The 22,336-nt window shown below is 33.9% G+C and overlaps 1 protein-coding gene across 7 annotated transcripts in view; it reads right to left on the bottom strand.

The window, feature by feature from the left end:
• Positions 1-22,336, bottom strand: part of LOC129219350 (RNA-binding protein Pasilla-like) — a 123,747-nt gene that overhangs the window by 5,459 nt on the left and 95,952 nt on the right. For 4 of the 7 annotated variants that reach the window (XM_054853712.1, XM_054853716.1, XM_054853713.1 and 1 more), the window contains one exon: positions 13,212-13,378. In XM_054853712.1, the coding sequence (XP_054709687.1) occupies positions 13,212-13,378 (167 nt within the window). Of the gene's footprint in view, positions 1-13,211; positions 13,379-16,690; positions 16,845-22,336 lie in introns of all 7 variants that reach the window. The other 3 variants (XM_054853715.1, XM_054853711.1, XM_054853717.1) reach the window with 2 other exon arrangements.

Below are 22,336 nucleotides of genomic sequence, written 5' to 3'. Positions count from 1 at the left end.
ATTGATACAACACTGACAAATGCTAAGTGGCCCAGCAGAATTCAAAGTTAAGTTTATTTCACCTTACCGACAGACAGAAATTTTGTTTATTACATATGTTGCACTTGAACTCTCAGCAAATTTGGAAAGTAACAATTTGAATCGTATATGAAACTTCACAAAGGAAATTAAATGTCAAAGTACATCGTAACAGAGTTGAATCAAATTCTACATTTGAAAATCTAGCTTGTAGCTACATTTTATCAAATGTGTCCTCACTTTCAATTATTTAATTCTTTCAAACATTTTTGTTTAGGAAGTTCAAATATTTGCAATCTCTACATAAACTGCAGTTAAAAGCAGAAACTGAAATTGTTAAGCAGTTTTACAGTGATATTTGGGCCCCCTAAAAATTCTGTGGGAAAGCTCAAGTTTCCCAAGCCTTTTGTATAATCAGGCCCTGCTTGAGACTTTTAGTCGACTTAAATACTTAATGGCTGAGTCACATGTATTTACGATTCTTTCGTTGTAACTTTTTAGAATGGGCCACATAGAATTCACGTTTGCTTGAATATCTAGCGTTTTGTGTCCCTTTGTTTGTTTTATGCACATTGTATTATTTATCTTTTGTGCTGTTTTAAAACCATCAGTAATAATCACCAGCATTGGTCATAATATCTAAATATGCATAAATAACTTTAGAAAACATTAAAATAAATGTAGATTTTAAAAAACTACAACACTTTAAAACTATATACAGTATGGGACCTCAAATACAGCAAGCTCAGGAACGCGATGTTAACGGATTTTGTAATTTTTTAGATTTAAGATCCTGACTCAAAAAACAGCAGAAAATATTGTATTGTGCTATGTAAGGCATTTTTTACTGAATTTTGCTCATGTCAAATTTCCTTGCTTTCTTTATCGACCTCAATGAAAGCATACTTTCATATGATAAAAAAAGTCAAAAGATAATTTGCATCGGTGTATGATTCACGGATGTTGCTTTTTAAAAAACTATTATTATGCATTATACGATACTAGGGGGCTATCGTCCCCGGCTCGCTTACCCTAACCGACACCCGAAACCGCTCGCTCACTGGTCACTACAATATTAGTCTAGCTTTATTTGTATTGAAAAATGTGTAGTGTTTTTTTAATATGAATCCCATAAGAAACGCTTATGATTTTCGTACATTAAAGAGACAATTACTTTATGCAACTTGTGCATTAGATTATTAGAAAGCATAAGTTTGCAATTCCATCATCTTTTGAGTTAAGTATGCAAGGGAACATTTATGTACTAAAATTACAAACATAATATAATTTTTGTTTCCTATATATTTACTGAATGCAAAAGAGATTGCAGTGAAAACAAAACCTACTGTGTTTACGCATTGTAAAGACTTAAGCAGCTTAAAAACATTTAATGGTAATTTATTATACTATGTTCCGTGTCAAAATATGTGTGTATATATGTTTTAAAATGTCTAACAGTTGCAAAGTGTAAGCAACTTCCGACATTCTGTGAAAGCAGTGGTTTAGTAAAAAATGTTAGAATGACTGTTTTAAGAGTCAAAAAACCAAACCCAGTTGCACAACAGCTAATGGGGACCAATGCCTACTGTACCCATCTCTATCTTCTTGACCAAAGGCTCTGGGTGTGCTACGCAGATGTTCCGGTTAAGAGGTCAGTCCAACGCGGAAATCCCAAGGTTTAGTCTCCAAACTCATTTAGTAGGTACTTATTTTATCGACCCACTGAAGGTATAAATGGCTAAGTCGACAAGCCTGACCCGGAAAATGAACCCGGGCCTGCGACGTGGAAGCATGAAGCACCGCTACTGAGCCACTTTGAGAGTAGTTGAATATAATTTAGGAAGAAAAGAGCAGTGGGCTACAGAGTCTTTAGATAAAAGATAGGAATGCAGATCGGTCAGAAATGTTACCGATAGACTAAGGTGCATAAATGCACGACGTGTACTTGCTGTGAATTCCACAAGTGTTTCCAAACACATTTGCAGAATAATCATGCACTTTACTGGAGAAAAAGAGTTGACCAAAGAATAATAATAAAACCGGAGAAAAATATTATAGTAGCAAAAAAAAAAAAAAAAAAATAGTGGTTATTATAACCCTAATATTTCTATCTCGAAAACCACTTATTTCATATTCCACTTATTTTGGTAGCAATGGGCCTTTTAAATTCAAATGTAAACAATTTCCTGTTAGATTAGCTTTCCCTAATGACTATAAATAAGGCACAGGGTCTAACAGATTTAGTGTGAAAACATATTAGCAGTAACATCAGGTTTCACGATTCAATTTGTCGCTTTGCTTTGTCATTGTGGTTCAGTTCTTAACATCAATGCATTGCAAAAGTATGTGACATGTTTCGCTCTTCAGGTCTTCACGATTCAATTTGTCACTTTACTTTGTCATTGTGGTTCAGTTCTTAACTTCAATTCATTGCAAAACTAAGTGACATGTTTTGCAATTAGAATTGTCCAATAAATTCATTTAGTCTATGTGGAACAACATAATATATACAAAAATGTGGTTGGAAAAAAAAATTCAGTATTTACTGGTAGTAGCTAGTAGAAGGGCTGAGGAGTCGGACTGATTTTGGGGAAAAGGAGTCACAGTCAAAGGTTTAAAATTTCAAGAAACGGAGTCAGTAATTTTCTCTCAAAATCCGCAACGCTGTCAATATTTGCGTAGTCGCATCCGGAGTCTGACTAATTTTGGACAAAGGAGTCTGTGTCTCTAAAATCCTGGAGTCAGAGTAATACATTTTTCCTCCGACTCAGCAGCCCTGGTAAGTAGAGAACTTGATTTCTTGAAAGCGCTATGGTTAAGGGAAAAACCTTTCAACAGCAACATTAGCTTTGCGACGGATTTAAAAAAAAAAATCATTTTACTGTTCTACATACACAATTGAAAATTTCTGGATTTTCAGATACAACAGAGACATAATCAAATGATCGACTCTGGAATGACTTAGACATTAGACTGGGTCGAAAAACAACTTTTTTTTTATTTTGATGATAGGTAGTGCGGAAAAGGTGCCATTGGTAGAGCAAAGTGCATATAAAAAAAATTTGAATTTTTTCTGACAATTTCTTGATCTGCCGCAATTAGATTGAAGTTTCGAAAAAATACTGTTTTTTCATGTTTTTAGCCAAAATGAGTAAAAATAGTGTGTTTCTATTTTCGATGATGTGTTGCATGGAAAAGGTGCCATTGGTGGCACTAAACTCCCATAAAAATTTTGGAGTGTGTGGTATAGCACTTTCCTTTGCCACAAAGGAGTAGTTTTCGCAATTTTCGGTTTTTTTTAACGTTTTCAAAAAAAACCTCAAACAGTAAAAATTGTTTTCACCATATTTCTCTGCCATAATTATATAATTTTATCACATGTGATGCATTTTCACACACGTGGTGTGTTATAAATTAACTACTTATTGCATATAAAATTTTAAATTAAAAATATGCTATTAGAAAACTTAATGCAGCTCTCTGTTTGATTAGTGTTCAAAACCAACGGGAGTAACGCAGAATTCGTTCTTAATTACTGGTAAATCCTTTTAAATAAGAACAAAGTTATTATCTCCTAACTAAAAACAGTCGCATGTCCTGTAAGAACATGAAAGAAAAACAAAAAACATCGGTGCCATTGCAGGTGTTTAAAAAAAGAAGGAAATAAAGAACTGCAACATTTGGTGTACATTTTTCATATGAATGAACTCCCAGTCTGACACCTGATAAATAAGATAGAGAAAGTACTGAACCTAAGAACTTTCTGGCACAATCAAACCCAAGCTGATGGCATATGAAAACCTACTTATGCTATCATTCTATGTTACCTCTGTCATGTATTTCTACATTCAAAATTATGTTTAAACAGTACAGAACTGAAGATTGTGTGGATGTATAGAAAATTTTTGCTTGTACTTTCAACAGACAATTTTTATCTACACTGTTTTAGGTAAAGCTTTTTGCAAGTTGAATTTCTGCCTTTTAGCGCTTTTACATCTGTTGCAGTATTGCTGCAGTGAAAGCATCTTTTCCTTCATGGCAATTTGTAAATTCCCTGCTATTTTTATAGTTTTCCATTTACTATACACAGCTGGCATAGAAATTTAGGTTCTAAAATTGTTTCAGATACTATGTTTATTCCAGTTTCTTGTGACGAAAGAAGTTTCATGATTCGAGGTTGGCTGATAATGGTTGAGAACCAAACCAAGCATATCATCATATTCAGTTAACCTGAATTTTAATTTTGGATTAATTAAACCTTAAACATTCTAATTTCTTGATCTTTGCTTCTTTTAATTGCTATATATTTATTAAATAAATATTCATTACAATGTTTTAATACCTTTGTTTTTGTCAGTTTCCATTGCTGTGGGTAGCATTGTTGTGAATTCATAGGAAGGCCAAGTTATTTACTTTTTTAAACCCCTTTTGTGTACCCTTGTCGTTTCCTTAGACAAATCATATGGGCAAATCAATTCATATTACCAAAAGTAAGAGACATCCTAAGGCATCTTTGGGTTTCAAGGTACTTAATTGGAAGCAAAGAGTTCTGTAGGCAACTGTGAGCCACCTAGACTATGTAATAGGCCCTGGTTGGCAGTCTTGTAACTCTGGACAGTTTAGTTGAAACAGTTGCACAACTATCAATTATGTGTTTTTGGTCTGTGCTCAAATTTTAAGTATTTTCCTTTTCTTTTGCCAATGTAGAAATACATGACAGAGGTAACATAGAATGATAGCTTTTCACATGCCATCAGCTTGGGTTTGATTGAGCCAGAAAGTTCTTAGGTTCAGTACTTTATCTCATTTATCAGGTGTCAGACCGGGAGTTCGTTCGTATGAAAAATGTAACCAAATGATGCAGTTCTTTATTTCCTTCTTTTTTTTTAAACACCTGCAATGGCAGCGATGTTTTTTGTTTTTCTTTTCATATTCTTACTGGAGTACCGTTTCACATGACTATTTTTAATTAGGAGAAAATAACTTTGTTCTTATTTAAAAAGATTTACCAGTAGTTAAGAACAAATTCTGCGTTTGTCCCGTTGGTTTTGAATGCTAATTAAACAGAGAGCTGCATTAAGTTTTCTAATAGCGCATTTTAAATTAAAAAATTTATACGCAATAAGTAATTTACAATACACTACGCATCTAAAAATGCATCACATGTGATAAAACTACATAATTATGGTAGAGAAAAATGATGAAAACAAAATTTTTATTATTGGAGAATTTTTATTGAAAACGTTAAAAAAATTGAAAATTGCGAAAACTTCAACTCATTAGTCGCAAAGGAAAGAGCTATACCACACATCCCAAAATTTTTATGTGAGTTTAGTGCAACCAATGATGGCACCTTTTTCGCACAACTCATCACCGAAAATAGAGACATACTATATTTACTAATTTTGGCTAAAACCATGAAAAAACAGCATTTTTTCGAAACTTCAACCCAATTGCGGCAGATCAGAAAAAATTCAAATTTTTTATGTACACTTTGCTCCACCTAGGGTTCATACTCTATTTGGATGAAAAAATTCCATGACTTTTCCAAGACTTTTTCATGACTTCAATAAAAAATTTCATGACCTTGTTCACGAAGAGAATAGCACAATTTAATCTCAAACTTGCTAATTTTTGGAAATGAGCTTTAACAAAACGTCTACATGAATGCCACAGTCTCATTGAAGCACTTACTCATAATGTAAAAAATATAAGTGTACACTTAAAAAACTAAACTATTCTTATTTTTCTTCATCATTTAAATTTAAGTAAAGTAAAAATGCAGTGAAATAAAAATTATGATGCTTAAATATCTAATTTTTTTTTATAAACAAACAGAATGATAATAAATGGGGAAAAGGTTGAATGAGTCATCACTAAGTTTCAATAAATTTGCTTCAAAAATTGCCTTTCAGTGTCCCCAACAGTGCATTTAATCATCCACCTAACTTGACAGTATTTTGGTTCTTTAAAGTAAAGCCACATAGTTTAGTTCTTTATGTTTCTAAACCAGACATTTTTTTACAAAAACCAAACAGTAAATGAATCAATCTTCTGATTCAAAAGTACTTGTTTTGTTTACTTATTTGCACATTTTCAAATGCATATGAATTAATAGATTCAGAAATTCCAGAACATGTATGATTTCTAACATTGACCGTAGCAGTGGGTCGCATGGACTAGTTTTGCGGGACGTATGTTCGGCACTACTGTTTTAGAGTATTAGAACTCCCCTTTTTCTGTATTCTATCGCCTGACAAAAAACCTAAAACCTTCAACAAATTAAGATAAACTCTGATAAATTTAATAACAAAGTTCTTACGAGTGATGGAATCAAAGTCGAATGCAATTGAATTGCTTTTTTTGAGTGGGCGTGGCAAAACCAAGAATGTGCAAGTTCGCTACTACAGAATATAAAACATAAGAAGTGTTGAAAATAACAGTAATTCAAAATAAGAGATGTCCAAATAGTAAAATCACATCGCAAAAAAGGCAAGCAGCAGCGACAGAAGTGGATACAATGATTTTTCAAAATTCAGATTTGATTTTGGGATCTTTCAATTTGTCACTTTTAATAGCTTTTATGTGCTATACTACTAAATCACTCAAGATTTCTAATACTCTTTTAGTTACTGTTACTTTATCTCTGTCCAGGACGTTTTTCCATGACCTGAAATAAATTTCCATGACTTTCAATGGAAATTTCAATTTTCCATGACTTTTCCAGGTCTGAAATTCGCTTATTTTTTTTCCATGACTTTCCAGGATTTCCATGACCCGTACGAACCCTGTCCACCAATGGCACGTTTTCCGCACTAACCATCATCGAAATAAAAAAAAAAAAGTAGTTTTTCGACCCACCCTATCAGACATGATACGTTCGTGACTGAAAACTGGTTTTGTAAAATTTAAATAAATTTTATCAAAAGTTTGACACTGTGCATTATTTATAGCCAATGGGAAAGCTAATGTAACAGGAAGTGGTTTACGTTTGAATTTAAAAGGCACGTTACTATCGGATGAAATAAGTGGTATTCCAGGTATGATACAAGTATCGGTATTGTTATCGGCATTTTTTTTTTTTGGCGGGGCTACAAATTTTTTTTTCTCCAGTTTTAATACAATCAGTGTCAGTTCAACTGTTTTCTCTAGCAAAGTGCAAGATCATTCCGCAAATATGTTTGGAAACACAGAACTCACTCGATTTGCAATTCGCGGTCACCTAAGCCTATCGGCAGCTTTTCGGACCGATCTGCGTTCAGATCTTTCATCTAAAGACTCCCAATTCCACTGCTCTCTTCTTTGTAAATTTTATTCAAGTGATCTAAAACACTCATTCTTAAATCAAAATTCTAAAGCTATAATTCAAGAGCTAGAACTACATTTTACGCTGGAAGCGATTCAGCAGCACTTGCAAACAACGATCGTACGTAAAGCTGATCGTTGCCAACTTTGAGAAAGAAATAAAGGCTCATTTTGCGCCACGCATAATCGTTTTATATCTATAAATTCTGATACATACAAAAAATAAATCATGCTTATACTAAACATAATTTTGTATTTTTGCTCAATTCGCTTTGTATTGTATACTAATGAGAAAATGAAAAGCAATATTGTAAACCGAAAGCGGATGCTAAAAGATTGATGCTCAATGAAAGCAAAATGATAATACTTCGCATGACACGTGGCGTCGATAAAATGAAAAAAAAAAAACAAAAAAAACTGGAAATACTTTGTAGTCAATTGATAGAAATTTTAAACATTAAACTTCGAAAAAAATTAGGACAAGTATTTTTTACAAGAAAAAGTTTCCAGGTTTTAGGATTCTGAAATTGGGGTCCCACACTGTATGCCTGTTTATTAAATTCTCTTAAAAACACCTAAAGACCGAAAGGAAAAGCAAATTCAATCCGTATGTAAAGAGTTAAAAAAAGGTTTCTGTTAACCATTCGATGTTTGAAAAAAAAGGAGAACAGCAATCTGGACATTTTCTTCAGTTAATTTGAAGGTCATTAATGGGTCATTCTCACAAAAACGGTCATTTTCATGTCCCTACATAAATTTACGAATGTTTTATGATTCATAAATATTTTTAGGGGTATAAATACCTTTCGGGATAGAGATTAACCAGATCACGGAGAGAGAGAATGAAATTTCTATATTTTACTTTAAATGTCTTTAATGTAAGTAGAAGTATCCAAACGACATTCCCTCACTTGTCCCCACTGCATATCAGTAAAAAATAAGCAAAAATTATTTCTTAGCAAACAAATAATAAGTTTACATTTTTGTGGTTTTTATTTCAAAATATTGAAGAATTTAAGTAAAAAAACATTTTAAATTTTCATTAAAAATTAGTTCACGTAATTATTTTTAAGTTTGTCTCCAGCGGTTAGTGTCATTCCCCTTCACAGCAGTCAATTTCCTTCCCAGAACTGCAACGAAATAATTTTTTTTCAGCAAAAAGTGTAGTAATTTACAGCTGGAAACCCCCCCAAAAAAATACTGCAGCATATATTTGCGTCTATAATTGGTCAAAAATTTTTACTTGGAACCCACACGAAATCTTAAAACCAGATAGGGGTTTTTGCATCCGTCATTCCCTCACATCTGTTTTTACAGTTAAATAAAATAATGCATTAAAAGTGATTAATCATAAGTTACTTCCTCGTTTGAGAATAAACTCAAATATCAGTTAGGAATAACTACCAGAATCCAATAATGTGTCAGAGTTGCCAGATTTACGAACAGTAAATACGGGACAGACTTCTAGGAGTGAAAGGGGAGGGGGGGGGGGGGGGTATTTTTGAGGTTGAGGGCAATTACTGAATATGGTGTATTTTTAAGGGGTGCTTTCTGACGTAGAACGTCTCTTCACGATAAATCTGAAAAATTCAATAGTAAAGCATTAAACCTTAAAAAATGTCGCCGATCAAAGTATAAAAATCGTTTTCATTGCGATTGACGACGCATGCGCAGAGATTACAGAGGTCTGTCCAGAATTTTTCACAGGGTCCGTTTTGTGCGAAAAATCAAATAATTTTGCAAAAGTATATTTTTTTTTGTTGTAAAAACGAAAGTTTAGAATTTTGAGATGATGAAAACTGCATTATTGACACTTAAAGTTGAGTGTTTCCCTCTTTTCTGTTGAGAATATCATTCTTGAGGAGAATATCATTCGATCATTCTATCTTCATAGTGTTTTTCTAGAAATCGGGGAGGGGGGAGGGGAGGCATCACTCACTGGGAGATGGACACCCCTCAAGTATCAATATTTATCTACCATTCTACATCATGACGTCATGTTAAATTACACAAGAAAAACGGCTTGTAAAAAAAAATTTTTTTGATAAAATTATTTTAGAATAGCATTTTAGAGTCCTATGATAAACATATCATTAATATCTGGGCACAGTTGTAGCAAAAAAAAAAAAAAAAAACATCAATTTAGCACATTAATTTTTGACTCATAAAAGAAAATAGAATTTCGCATTTAAAAATTTGAAAAAATCGTTGTTACCAAAATAAAGAAACTTTCCACTTATTTGCATCCTATTAAAGCGAAGTTAGCTTGAAAAAAGAAAAAATATGATTCTCAAATTGGGTGTAAAAATATTGCATCTTTCAAAATGTAGGCATCTAAAGAAAAAAACGGTAAATAAAAGATTATTTAAAGTTAATTATCCTTTTTAGCATCGCACGAAAAATCAAACCCATATAACTTTATCCCACAAATAACAGTTAAACATCGCACCCCCAAACGCTGAAAGGCGATAAGTTTGAAGTGGATAACTATCTGAAGCGATCACACCCCCCCCCCCCCGCATCTACTATCATTTGCAGTTCTAAGTTCATTTCGCCGTATATTACTGTTGATTAAATCATAAGCGGGGAGAAAATTGCTTACAACGATTTTCAGAGAAGTTTATAACAACACCGCTGCGTAAAACAAACAAGCAAAATTATAAACCAAACTGACTTTCAGCTGTTAATTTCTTTCAAAGAAACAAACAAGCATTATATTTATTTGGCCGTAGTAGTTATTTATCACTTTCAGAGAAGTTTATAACAACACCGCTGCGTAAAACAAACAAGCAAAATTAGAAACCAAACTGACTTTCAGCTGTTAATTTCTTTCAAAGAAACAAACAAGCATTATATTTATTTGGCCGTAGTAGTTATTTATCGCTTTCAGAGAAGTTTATAACAACACCGCTGCGTAAAACAAACAAGCAAAATTATAAACCAAACTGACTTTCAGCTGTTAATTTCTTTCAAAGAAACAAACAAGCATTATATTTATTTGGCCGTAGTAATTATTTATCGCTTACAAGCGTGCCGATTTTTTTTTTTTTTTCAAAATTAGATTTTGTACAAGCTGATACCTCTAATTTAACTTTAAAAAAGGTTCCAAAAATGATCGTTTTTATACACGGAAATATACGTTATTTTGATTTGAGATTTGCTCTTTTAATAAACAAGGCAAGACGGGTGCTTCTACGTTTAAACGAAGCAATTGCCTTTTTTTTGGTGAAACTTTGACATTTGAAATTTTAACCCTAACTCCAGTGGATTAACGCTCAACTCCAACAGATAGCGTTCATTGTTGATCACTTTTTAGTTTCTTCATTCCCCTATAAAATGAGTCTTACCAGTAAAACAGTTACTGGCGCCAGTTCATCGTCTAAATAAAGCATTTCCCTGCATGTCAGCATACCAAAAAATATTATCAAATTATGATGCTGTGGCGTGAGTTATATTGTTGCTGACGTCAGGAGCGTTACTCGATCATTCGCTATTATATATATGAGGATATTTCTGTTTTTCAGGACCAATATTTTTTTCCATAAAGCCATCACTTATATACATCTCTATAAAAGGTTTCATCTGATTTCAATCACTTTTTCCGAACTTAATAAGCTCAAAGTGACTGTTTTTATGAGAATGACCCTAATATTTTCGGAATTACATAATAATTCAACTAACTACATATTATATAGTAAGCTCAATTTTCAAAATAACCTCTTTAAAAAAGCTTAATCAGTCCCTGCATTTGAGCAACTCACTAATTTTCCACTCTTTCGTCTAGTTTTCCCCACAGAATAATGGAATTCTCTTACTTCTGAAATCTAATGGCACCCCAAGCATCTTTAACACTCATTAGACACAATTAAGAATAAGTTTTGCGAATGCTGTTGGTTGAACTAACTCGGAAGCACCTGGATAGAAATCTGCGAATTAAAAGATTATTGTACCTGACTGTAAAGATAGAACACTTCGAACTACACAATGAGGTGCAACAGAGACCCAGAATTACTTCCTGGGAGGGACTAGAATTGTGTGAGGAACTCTGACGTGGTGAAACAGGGGTGATTGCGAGTTCATCAAAAAATACCTGAAAGTTTCAAAGCGAGAACGGGGGGGGGGGGGAATCTTTTGCCCCTATTAAGTGCACCTTTGCCATAGTATTAAATAGTTCTGAGTCAAAATATTGTGTGTACATTTGATTAAATTTTTAATGGGTTACAATGTTACTTTTGAGCTGGTGTTATACAAATTATCTTGACATTTGTCCATCTTAAGGGATAGGTGTCCATCTTAAGGCTCTTGCAGGTTTATTTGATGAGCATTATATAATTTTAAAAAATTCCGGAGGTAGGGAGATAAAAGCATTAAAAAAAAAAGAAAACATAATTCCGGTATTTTCGGACATAAAAATACCGGAAATACGTCCAAAAATACCGGAAATTCGGTAAAATACCGGAACACAATCACCCCTGCTGAAATAAAAAGCAAGATCAATGAATTTTTCAAAAACCAACCTCCCCCCTAAGTTTAGGTGTTCTATAATATTTTTTTTTTAAATTCGTTTTGTTACATTTTTATCACTGTTTTTATTTTTAATAAATGCCGGCGTTATCTTTCAGCGAAGAACTTAACGTTTTTCTTTGTACTTAAGTGCTTTCTCTCTCTCTCTATTTAAGTGTCTACAGGATCAGTTTAAACTTGTAAACAATAGAAGACGATAAAAAGACCACAAAAAAGATTCTTACAATTGAACAAGCTGCTTGGGGAATTATTTTAAACCGCAGCCGTATTAGTTTATAAGTCATGATGTTCCAACATTTCGTAAAAAAACTCTGATGTAGGTAAAATTTATGCTATGAAAAATTTTTGTTTTTAAACCTGAATTATGTTTTCAATTTTTTAAATCCTACCTGCTTTTGTTAGAATTACTAGCCTGCTTCATTTGCATCCGTAACTTACCTTAAACACCCCGAAAAAGTATTTAAAAGTCAATCTTTTAAGTATTAAAGTCACTGCTATTGTGAGTGGTAACTGGTCGTAACAACATTAACACAAATACTGAGACCGCACGTTAGAGCAGAAATTAGTAACTGGAGGGAGTAAAGTCCAATCATTGGCTCAGGAAGAGATAAAGCAAAGATCCCAAGTCACGTGATTCAAGTATAATACGTCGATATACAAAAACAAGTAAAAAGGATAAAAATACTTTATTGAGAAAAGATGAGAAATGTGGGCCAAAATTGCCCGTGTTTACGGTATGCTTTTGCTTATTCATTGAGACATAACGATATAAACACAGAAGATTGCATTTACACTTACGCGAATGTTTTCAAAACAGTATCAGTTACTCTCCGCAAGAACACGGGACTTTTGCCGTTCCGTGTAGAAATTTTCCAGGACGCGGGACAATGTCTTAAAATACGGGACTGTCCCTTAGAATCTGGGATGTTTGGCAACCCTGGTTCCGAAATTGCATATGCATTTTAAAACTACTTGAAGTTACCACCTTACGTCCGGAAAGTCTTAGCCAACAAAAATACTTGAACACTACCCTAATATCTGCAGAATGCCGATATTTTCTAAGGACACAGATTTGCATCGATGTAAAGGCTTCAAGCAGCCTAAGAATCACACATATCCGAAATAATTATTCCAACTCTCACAAGCATTAAAACAGTGACAGCACCAGTAGATTAGCCGATGTTTGAATCCACATTAGGTAACTGATGCATGCTAACGCAAAAGAGACCTATTTTCAGTAACTGGATGTGAAGACGATGAATCATTGGCGGTGAGTCATCATTGGTTCCCTCATTACCCCCCTTTTGAAACAAATCTTATAAATAAAAATTTAAAAAAAAAAAAATACACACGCAAATACATACGTTCAAACTTACTTGTTTTTCTCTCTCAGCAGGCTGTTTATGATCGAAATCTATTGCCATTTTTGCATTTGGATCAGGTTTTTCTTTAACTTTTTCCATAATAAACTCATGAATGCGAAGAATACCTTCCACACTTCCGGTGATCAAACAAACCCTTTCCGTCGTACCTAAATTCATAAATACAATGAAAAATGTATAGTAAACGTCAGCATTAGCTAAACATTACCGAGAATAAAACAATGAAAATTACAGTAGTGGCACGTGTTTCTTTAATAGACGAATCTCAACATTCTTAAAAATAAAGTTCAATGTTTCACCAAGAAATGGGTTAAATCAAGCAAAATTTAGCTCATTCCTTGGTGAAACATTGAACATTATTTTTAAGAGTGTGGATCAAACCCAGTGCCAATACTGAAAAGTTAGCGCCCGATTTGTTGCAGTTGCTTTATTGCTAATTTACTTCCTTGTTACCTTTTTAATCCTTTAAAATAACAAAATTCTACGAAAGGCTAATAGAATGAACTTCAAAACCAGATGAAGATTCGGTCACTTCACTACATGTAAGAGTTAAAACGAAACATAGGATGCACCCCCCCCCCCAAAAAAAAGCGATAAATAAAAGCCTTAATCATGAGCAATCATGTTAGTCTATTACTGAAAGTGTACAATGTACTCAATCTCGTTTGTTTAATCTCTGTAATTGTAGTAATAATAATTGATTTTTCTCAGACATAGTAATCAACGTCGTTATTACAACCCCTCTCTCTCTTTTTTCCCTTGTAATAGCGACGATCGATTAGGTTTCATTTAGTCTGATTATATGTATGATATTTATAACATCATTAATTAAAAGAAACCCAACCACATTGAAGTAATCGACTTGCATTTCATTGATCGAGTAGTAAAATATTTCTGCAACAGAGATTCTCAAATTAAAACGCAGCCTCGGAACATAGAATGGCATGGTATTAACCCTATGTTTCAAAGCATAGATTAGACCGTACAAAATATGCCGTCCAATCGCCGGCCAAATTCATAAAATGGATTTTATAACGTAATTACGCACTGTAGCTCGTGGCCTACACTACAAACTTACTAACGGATACCAAAGAAACGAGCTGATGTGTGCATCACATGACTTCCTTTTACTCCAATTTAATGTCATTTCCCCATTATTGGCAATTTTAATGTGATTCAATTGCTTACTCTCTAAATATCACCAACAGTGGCCAAAATAAAACCAAATTTAAAATAAATTTTAAAAAATCGCCAAATTTGTCGCCAAGTTGGCGACAAAACTTGGCAACCAAAAGACTGGCTATATATCGCCAAGTGTCCGACAAACTATAAGACCACTTGTTTACATCGAAATTAACAATGATTTCCCCCCAAAAAGAGGAAAAAGGCCCCCTTAGGAACATCCGAATGCAACCAAAAGGGAAGGTGCACAACTAGGCCCCACTAGGAGTCTACGTACCAAATTTCACCTTTCTAGGACAGACCGTTTTTGAGTTATGCGAGATACTTACGCACATACATCCATATGGACGTCACGAGAAAATTCATTGTAATTAACTCGGGGGTCGTCAAAATGGATATTTCGGGTGCCTGTAGGTTCCTAGACATATATCCACGGTAGGTTCCTAAGCAGGACCCGACCGAGTCGAAAAAAAAAACTCAACATTCATTCGGGGGTGAGAAAAATGGGAAATTAAGGCCGATTTTTGAGTGAATTTTTTTTTTTTGCGAATACAATACTTCCTTTTTGTAAAAGGAAGTAAAAATAAATAGTGCAATTTGTCAGAAATTGAGCGACAATCGATGCAGTGCAGCTCAGGATTGTTGGCACTCGAACATATCGAAACCGGTTAAAAACAAGAGGAGCATGGGTTGCTGTAACCACGCGTTGGTGAAACAAGTATTTTTCGAGCAGCGTTGTTGTCTACAATAAGAAATAAATTTGGACTGTTAAACACAACTCGAAGGATAAGTTTCACATTGTGGAAGTCTTTATCTGCTTATCGCGTTTACTGTCCAGCGTTATTCCCTAGGAATTCGAGGTTTTTGACTCCTCCACTAAGCACCAACAATGCTGAGCCGCACTTACTCACGAAAATACTCGTATTTGCGAAAAGTTTTAAACAAAACACTGTTCTGCGTGTTTTCTGTAAATTACCTTGAAAATTAGAGAAAAGTGTTTCAACTTTATTATGTAACATTATTTTTGATCACTTGCCACGTAATCTTTCTGTTTTTGTCGGTAATAAGTATTTGTTTAGTCTCCCTACGTTTGTAATTTCCTTCATGAGTAAAAAAAAAAACATAGTCCAGAAAGAAGCGTCAATTATTTTTCTTGTTATCATACCTTTAAAAAAAAATCTGAGTTTCGACTTACAGAAGGTTAAGACGGGGAGACCAAGAGTTCACAAATCCAATTTGAAAATTTCAGAAGGACATTATCGCATCAAATGAACTAAGAACACATCCTTTACCCCAGTTAGACCGATTGATTCATTTGGTCTACCTTTTCTCGCTGATGGCCAATTTTCTACAGGAAACATGTCGGACAGTAATTTAGCGGAAAATACAAAGTTGAAGAAAAAAAAAAAAAAAAAGAGGACCCCAAAAAAAAAAAAAAAAAATCTGTTATAGGGTAATTTTAAAAAGGACATTCTCTCTCTTCCCAAATGAACACCTTTATGTTGAAGCTCGGGTTAAATCCTTTGAGCACTTACGACAGAAATGATACGAGTAGAGATTTTAGGGCCATAGCGAAGCATAATGCATCCTGTAATTAAACATTGTTACAGGGCTATGTAATGAAAACTAATCGATAAAATTCTAGCACGAGTACAGAACAGTGCTGAATACGTCAACAAAAATACAACACCCACAATATTTACAACATAAGTAATGAATATAAGAGAACAGAAGAAAAAGCTAATACGAATGAAGTCATTTTATTTATTGAAAATGTTATCATCCAAGCAATTTCATGTCTGCATGTTTTTTTTTTTCCATTGAGTATGAAAATTCAATTTCATTGCTATTTTTTCAACCCCAGCTATTGATTTCACTCTTACTAAGCACACTTATACGAGAAATATTTTTGCTCCATTTTGTTTACGCTGGTTGTTCAGAAACTTTTTTTTAAATTCAAAACAACTCGAAAATACAACGCCTTATAGCAGAAAATAGCAAAGAAAAACTCACAAAATAAGACTAATTCTGTAAGACTTTTTAACATGAACCAGTAAAATTCGATAACGTAACTCTTACAATTTCTATGCAAATGATTTACGATTTCAAACAACCCTTCATTCAAACTCAAAATCCGCCATAAAGATTCAAAGTAAACATTACATAAAGTTCATCAAATCAATAATCCACATCGACTTTGAAATGAAATAGGGGAATGAAAAGAGGAAACATAAAGCTTAGAAATCCAGCAATTTAAACAGTTAAACGATACAATTTACCTTGATGCAGATTTACAAAGCCCAACGTCAAAATTTTACTAAGCCCGACGCTCTCAGAAAGTTGTATGAAGACTGATGGCAGACCAGCACCTTCTATTTCGATATTGCAGGGCACCTCTGCTTCAGGGCGTGATTAAGCCAGTATGACAACTATCTAATAAATATCAAAAAGACCTTGTCAAACGCTAACCAGAGAAATATAAGACTAGAAACAGGTGGAAAATTCTTATGTCCGGAACGAAAAATATCCGGCATAGCACTTCTGAAATCCGATATCGAAGAGCTTTCGATTTTTCACAGAAAAAAAAGTAAAGTCATCCAAGCAACTTCCTGTTAAGATGCATAATTCTTAATAATAATTGCCATAGAAGAACATACTCCACTATTGAAAATAGACTGATCTTTAAACAAAAGTGCAAGAAAATAAGAGGGTAGTTTTGCTTCTTTTAGCTCTTCAACCAAAATAGATAAAAATTAGTTTAAAATCTGATCGCAGAAAAATATTTAAAAAACCCCGGCTAATCCGAACGAACTCTTTGAGGCGTAGTGAGTCACCTATAAGTCAACTTTTCTATACACATATAGAAAAAGTACTTTAATTCTATAGGTGTATAGAAATAGTATTTTATTTCTATAGATGTATAGAAATAGAACGTATTATTTCTATATATATATATATATATATATATATATATATATATATATATATATATATATATATATATATATATATATATATATATATATATATATATATATATTTACTACATCTATAAACGTAGTCTTTATTTTTTTTCCAACCAACTGTTGAAGCCACTTAGTTGATTGACAGAAAAAAGAAAAATAAATAAATAAATAAAAGGCTAGATGAACTAGCCACTGTGCCTCAAAGGGCTAGTTAGAAACGGTGCCTCTTTGGAACAGGAAAATGGTGAACTTCAGGAAAAGTGCTAATTTAAGTCACAGACAAATTTCCCAAACACTTCCACTTTAAAAGCAAAATTTTTATTTTTCCATTTAGTAATTCAACTTTGGCATTCAATCCATGACAAAAGGTTTTTGGTTTTACTTTAATCAGTGACACTGGAATCTTTTTTATTGCTTCAAAATCAGATCGGTATCGCAGCCTACGTTCGATTCGCGATCTTTAAAAAAAATCCCGTACATTATAAAACATCAGAGCAAAAACAAATACCAAAGAAAATACGTGTTTTTTGTTCATCTATGAGGAGTGACTCGTGTTTTAGAGAAACTGCATTTTCATCGATTTAAAAAAAAAGGGATTTTTGCTTGTCCCAAGTCTTAATGGTCGGTAGCGCAGAATTTATTAATGGTTATTTCTAGTTTAAACATTTGCAGTCAACTCTCGATAACTCGAAGTCCCAAGGGATCGACTAAAACGGAATAATTAGTAGTTCGAGCTATCGGAAGATCCTTTCCCCTAACCTTCGAAGATTTTTTCTTTTCTTTTTCAGAAATAGTGTATATGGATAGACTATAACACTTATAATTAAAAAAATAAGTATTATTATTACTGCGTAAAAATATCTTTAGAGAATAAATTTTATTAAAATACTTCGAAAAAGGAAGTTTTTTTTTTTTTTTTTTTTGACTGTTTGCATTTTTTTTATCGCACCTTAAAACGCCGTTAAGTTTGTATGTCGTAGGGCCAATTTATTTTCTTTTGATTTTTGTTGATGCTGCTTCTAAACGGCTTCTGTCCTAGAAGCAGATTATTTGCGTTATCCAGAACACGAAGGCTTCTTTTTTAAATTTTGCCAAAATTTTAAGTCCCTCAAAGATTAGCCAGCAATCAATTTTAGGTCGTCAGCCGTGGCAAAAAGTAGCTCAATCTGCTACTTCTCATGTAATCTTGCAACAGCATTAACGGATACTATTGTGAATGAATTACCCCCCCTCACACAAGCTGATAAGCAAAACAGCGTATTAAAGGTACTTTTTAAAAAAATTTATTTTGGCTGCATTTCTTCTTTTTTTTTGAATAAAATGGTTACGAAACTGACGTAAAAACTTCCGACTTTAAAGGACTACATTCAGGATGTAGAGACAACTTTGTATTGACAACAGTGAATTATTTTGGGACAGAACGAAAACTTCGAGATAAAGAAATATTCGAGTTATAAGGCTTCACGTTATTGAGAGTTGACTGTATTTGGCACTTAAGGATTGTTCGGGATGAAACTCTTTTATGTGATGTAAAGTAGGTGCGGGTATTTAGGCCTGCCGGCTAATAAGGCCTATACAACAAAAATATAATTTAAAATGTGTGTACCTATCCACTCAAGGAAGCACTCGTAGGTAGCTAACATTCATAGATTTCACTTCATACTGGTCGCGACATGTTGCTCACTTGTTGCGATTAGAACCCCTATAACTGGAGAGGCCGACGCATCCGCCATTTTGGAGCAAGCGTACAACAGGGAAAGCTACCTTTTTTGGCAATCATTCGCCAAACAGGGAACGAGAGGGAGAGCGAAGGTGAACCTTGGCGAAATTTTGGAAACAGTTGGCGTCGTTTAAAGGCTGCCAGTCACTTCGCGGGCTATTATTTATCCATTTCTTTTTTCTTTCTGCATCTGCTGGAAATCTGAAGAGCTGAAATCCTTTTATGGAGCTGTTTACACAATTAACAGCCGAACAACCACCTATTTGACTCAATTTAGCACATACTAAAGAAACGTAAACATGAGCAGCAATGCTATCGCTACGAAGCACTGGATCAAGTTTGCTCCAAAATGGCGGATGCGTCGGCTCCTCCACTGTAGGGGCCTTAGTTGCGATCAGTGCGACGCGATTCGTTTGCGCGGAGCGGTTGTGCAACACGAATAATAAAAAATCGTCCCACTGAATGTTTAATAATTTTTGTAATATTACACTTTTAGATATAGTCAATGCTTCTACAGATCTTTAATGTCTGAATTATATATATAAACGAATTATTGTACTTTTGTACTTCTTTGTACACGATGTCAGCGGCTAATAAGGCCTATCAAATTTGATCGTAGGCTTTATTATACTCCTTTATTTTTGCAACAATGTTTGCCAGTTTTATATCTTATTTCAAATCTTTAACATATTATGGATGTTTATACGGAGTTACGACTATTTACTAATTGCTTCAGTGTTATAGTAGTACCCCAAGCAGATCTTCTGAAAAGTTTTACCACATGGTTTACGGTTTTAGTTCGGACGATGAAGAGACAATGTGTGACTCGCTCCTTTAAAAAGTACAGCATTTCAGATGCTTATGTCTACACCAGAGAAAATTATGAAAAAAAAACACCAGTTGTTGGAAGAAAAGCCATTAACTATCAGAGAACCCCAGTCATCAAAGACTAGATTGACAGAAACAAGAACGAGAAGATAATAAAAAAGACGTTAACCCTCTAAGAAGGAAATGATACTAAAGAAAACGATGCTATTTGGTACTGTCACTCACTTGGGAGAAAATAATATGAATGGCATGAGACTATATCTAAAATGTGGCAAGTGGTATCATAAGGAATTCGTCGGTGCGACAGTCTATGAAAAAGATAATTTTAAGTGCCCTGACGGTGGTTAAACATTTTTTTTTTTTTTTTTACATTTTGAAAAATTTAAGCATGATTAATGCATAAATATTGCAATTGATCTCAATTATCGATGTTAGAAGCTTATTTCGATTATTTAAGAGTGTTAAAGTTCTTAGGCTTTATCATCCTACCATAGTACATAGCCTAATGACAAGGTTTTAAGAAATGTTTTATTTCATACTTTTTTTCTTCAAAACTGGTGATTTTTTGTTAGTTTCTTGTAGTAATTGATCAGTATGTTTAATTAATATTAAAATTTGTTGATTTGGATACATAGTTTTTGTTTTATTTCAAATCTCCTTTAGGTAGGCCTTATTACCCGCACCTACCTTATAAGTTCTGATTGAAAGTCTCTACTCCAGTTACATAGAAATACAGGTAAGATTTTTTCAATCTTTACTCTTCTCTCTCTACGAAAGGAAAGATCACGTCGGTAACGCAAGTTGAGACGCAAAATAATTATTTTTTGCATAATCAAAAAGAAATTCGTTGTCCTGAACATAATGAAGTTTAAAAGCTTTAATTAGCGATGTTCAGCTATCATATTAAGCGAAATTCGTCCTACCTGTAATAATGAAATATGCAACAGAAACCACTTGTTATCGAACTGATGCATGAATTACTAATATTGTTTTACAATTATTTCCTGTAATGTGTTTGTTGAGTTGATTTTTGCAGTACAAAGATCAGCTTGAACGTATTGCTTTTCCTGTCAGGCTATCTCATGTTTTAAAATCAGTTTAATTTCTTAAAATATGTCTCACAAACATTTTCCCCCCAACAGTACTAAAATACAGTCGGTCTAAAATGGGGGTAAATGTTCACATTAACCTTGCCCCTCTAAGATAAAAATAAATAAATAAAAACATAAAATTAAAAAAAAATTACTAATGTGTAGCTATAATACCCAATTAATTTCAAGTTTCAAATATCTTTAAAAATTTCTATGGTCAAATTGGCCCTTTTCCAGATATTCACCCAAAAAACTCTTTTACCCGAAATTCCGATTGAAGTAGAAAAGAATAAAGATGTGTATAAATACTCAATTCACAACCAGCTCTTGAATTCTTTGATTGAAAAGCAATTGTAGGAGGATATGCCTCCTTTTTTAATTATAATTTAAGAAATATATCTATGGCAAGTGAAGGACGCTGCTGAACGCACTAACGGAGTGGTTATGTCGTGATGCTAAGGCCAATAAATTATACACGTATGAAGAAATCATTCCTATAGTTCAGGGGGAGCCACAAGATGTCCGATCTAGAAGAAAGTGATGACTCAGAGAATGTTCTTGTAACGCTTTGAAGCAGCAAATGAGTTAAAAAATACACTTTGATGTGCAGAAGAGAAAGAAATGCTACAGCATGATATTATAGGCCCAATTTCTAGAAAACATAGGCAACATTGCGCTACGAATTGACGTTATAGTTCCTCACTCAAACCGTCTCCATTTTCAGAACTGCTATGCTGAGACTGTTTGAGTGAGAAGTTATGACATCAATCCGAAACTGACGAATACTGTGCTCATGCCGGAGCTTCTTATTCCGGCAACCGCATGGAATCATTCCGGTAGAACTCGCGTCATAATTCCGCCCTCAAATCGTCGCCGCATAGAAAAAGAAGGAGTTATGACCTCATTCTCGAAAGCGGAATGCTACTGTCCGTTTTCCACGAGAAGGCACTTGACTCCTCCTTCGTCACGGTATCCGATGATTCTATTTCGCTGTTTCCGGCAGAAGGTATATTCGGATGATAGCATATTGTTGTGAAAGCAGCAGTTAAAATGTAAGAATAACTAAAATGACAACAGACAAGAAAAGCAAAAGATGTAAAGGAACTAAGACTTTTTTGCACATTAAAATGCACGCCCAAGTTAAGGCTGTCTGGTTGTCTCATTTAGAAGTGCGTGGATTGCTTACCGATCACCCCCGCGTAAAATGGAACTATGCGTTCGAGGAGGCGGGGCGAGTGCCTTCTCGTGAAAAACCGACAATGCCGATTGTTTCTAGAATAGGGCTCTTTATGTTTACGAGACTTGCACTTTGAATTATTA

Source organism: Uloborus diversus, chromosome 3 (genome assembly GCF_026930045.1).
Source record: "Uloborus diversus isolate 005 chromosome 3, Udiv.v.3.1, whole genome shotgun sequence".
Lineage (NCBI taxonomy): Eukaryota > Metazoa > Arthropoda > Arachnida > Araneae > Uloboridae > Uloborus > Uloborus diversus.
Note: the sequence above shows the minus strand (reverse complement) of the source record. Positions and strands in the feature narration are given on the sequence as shown.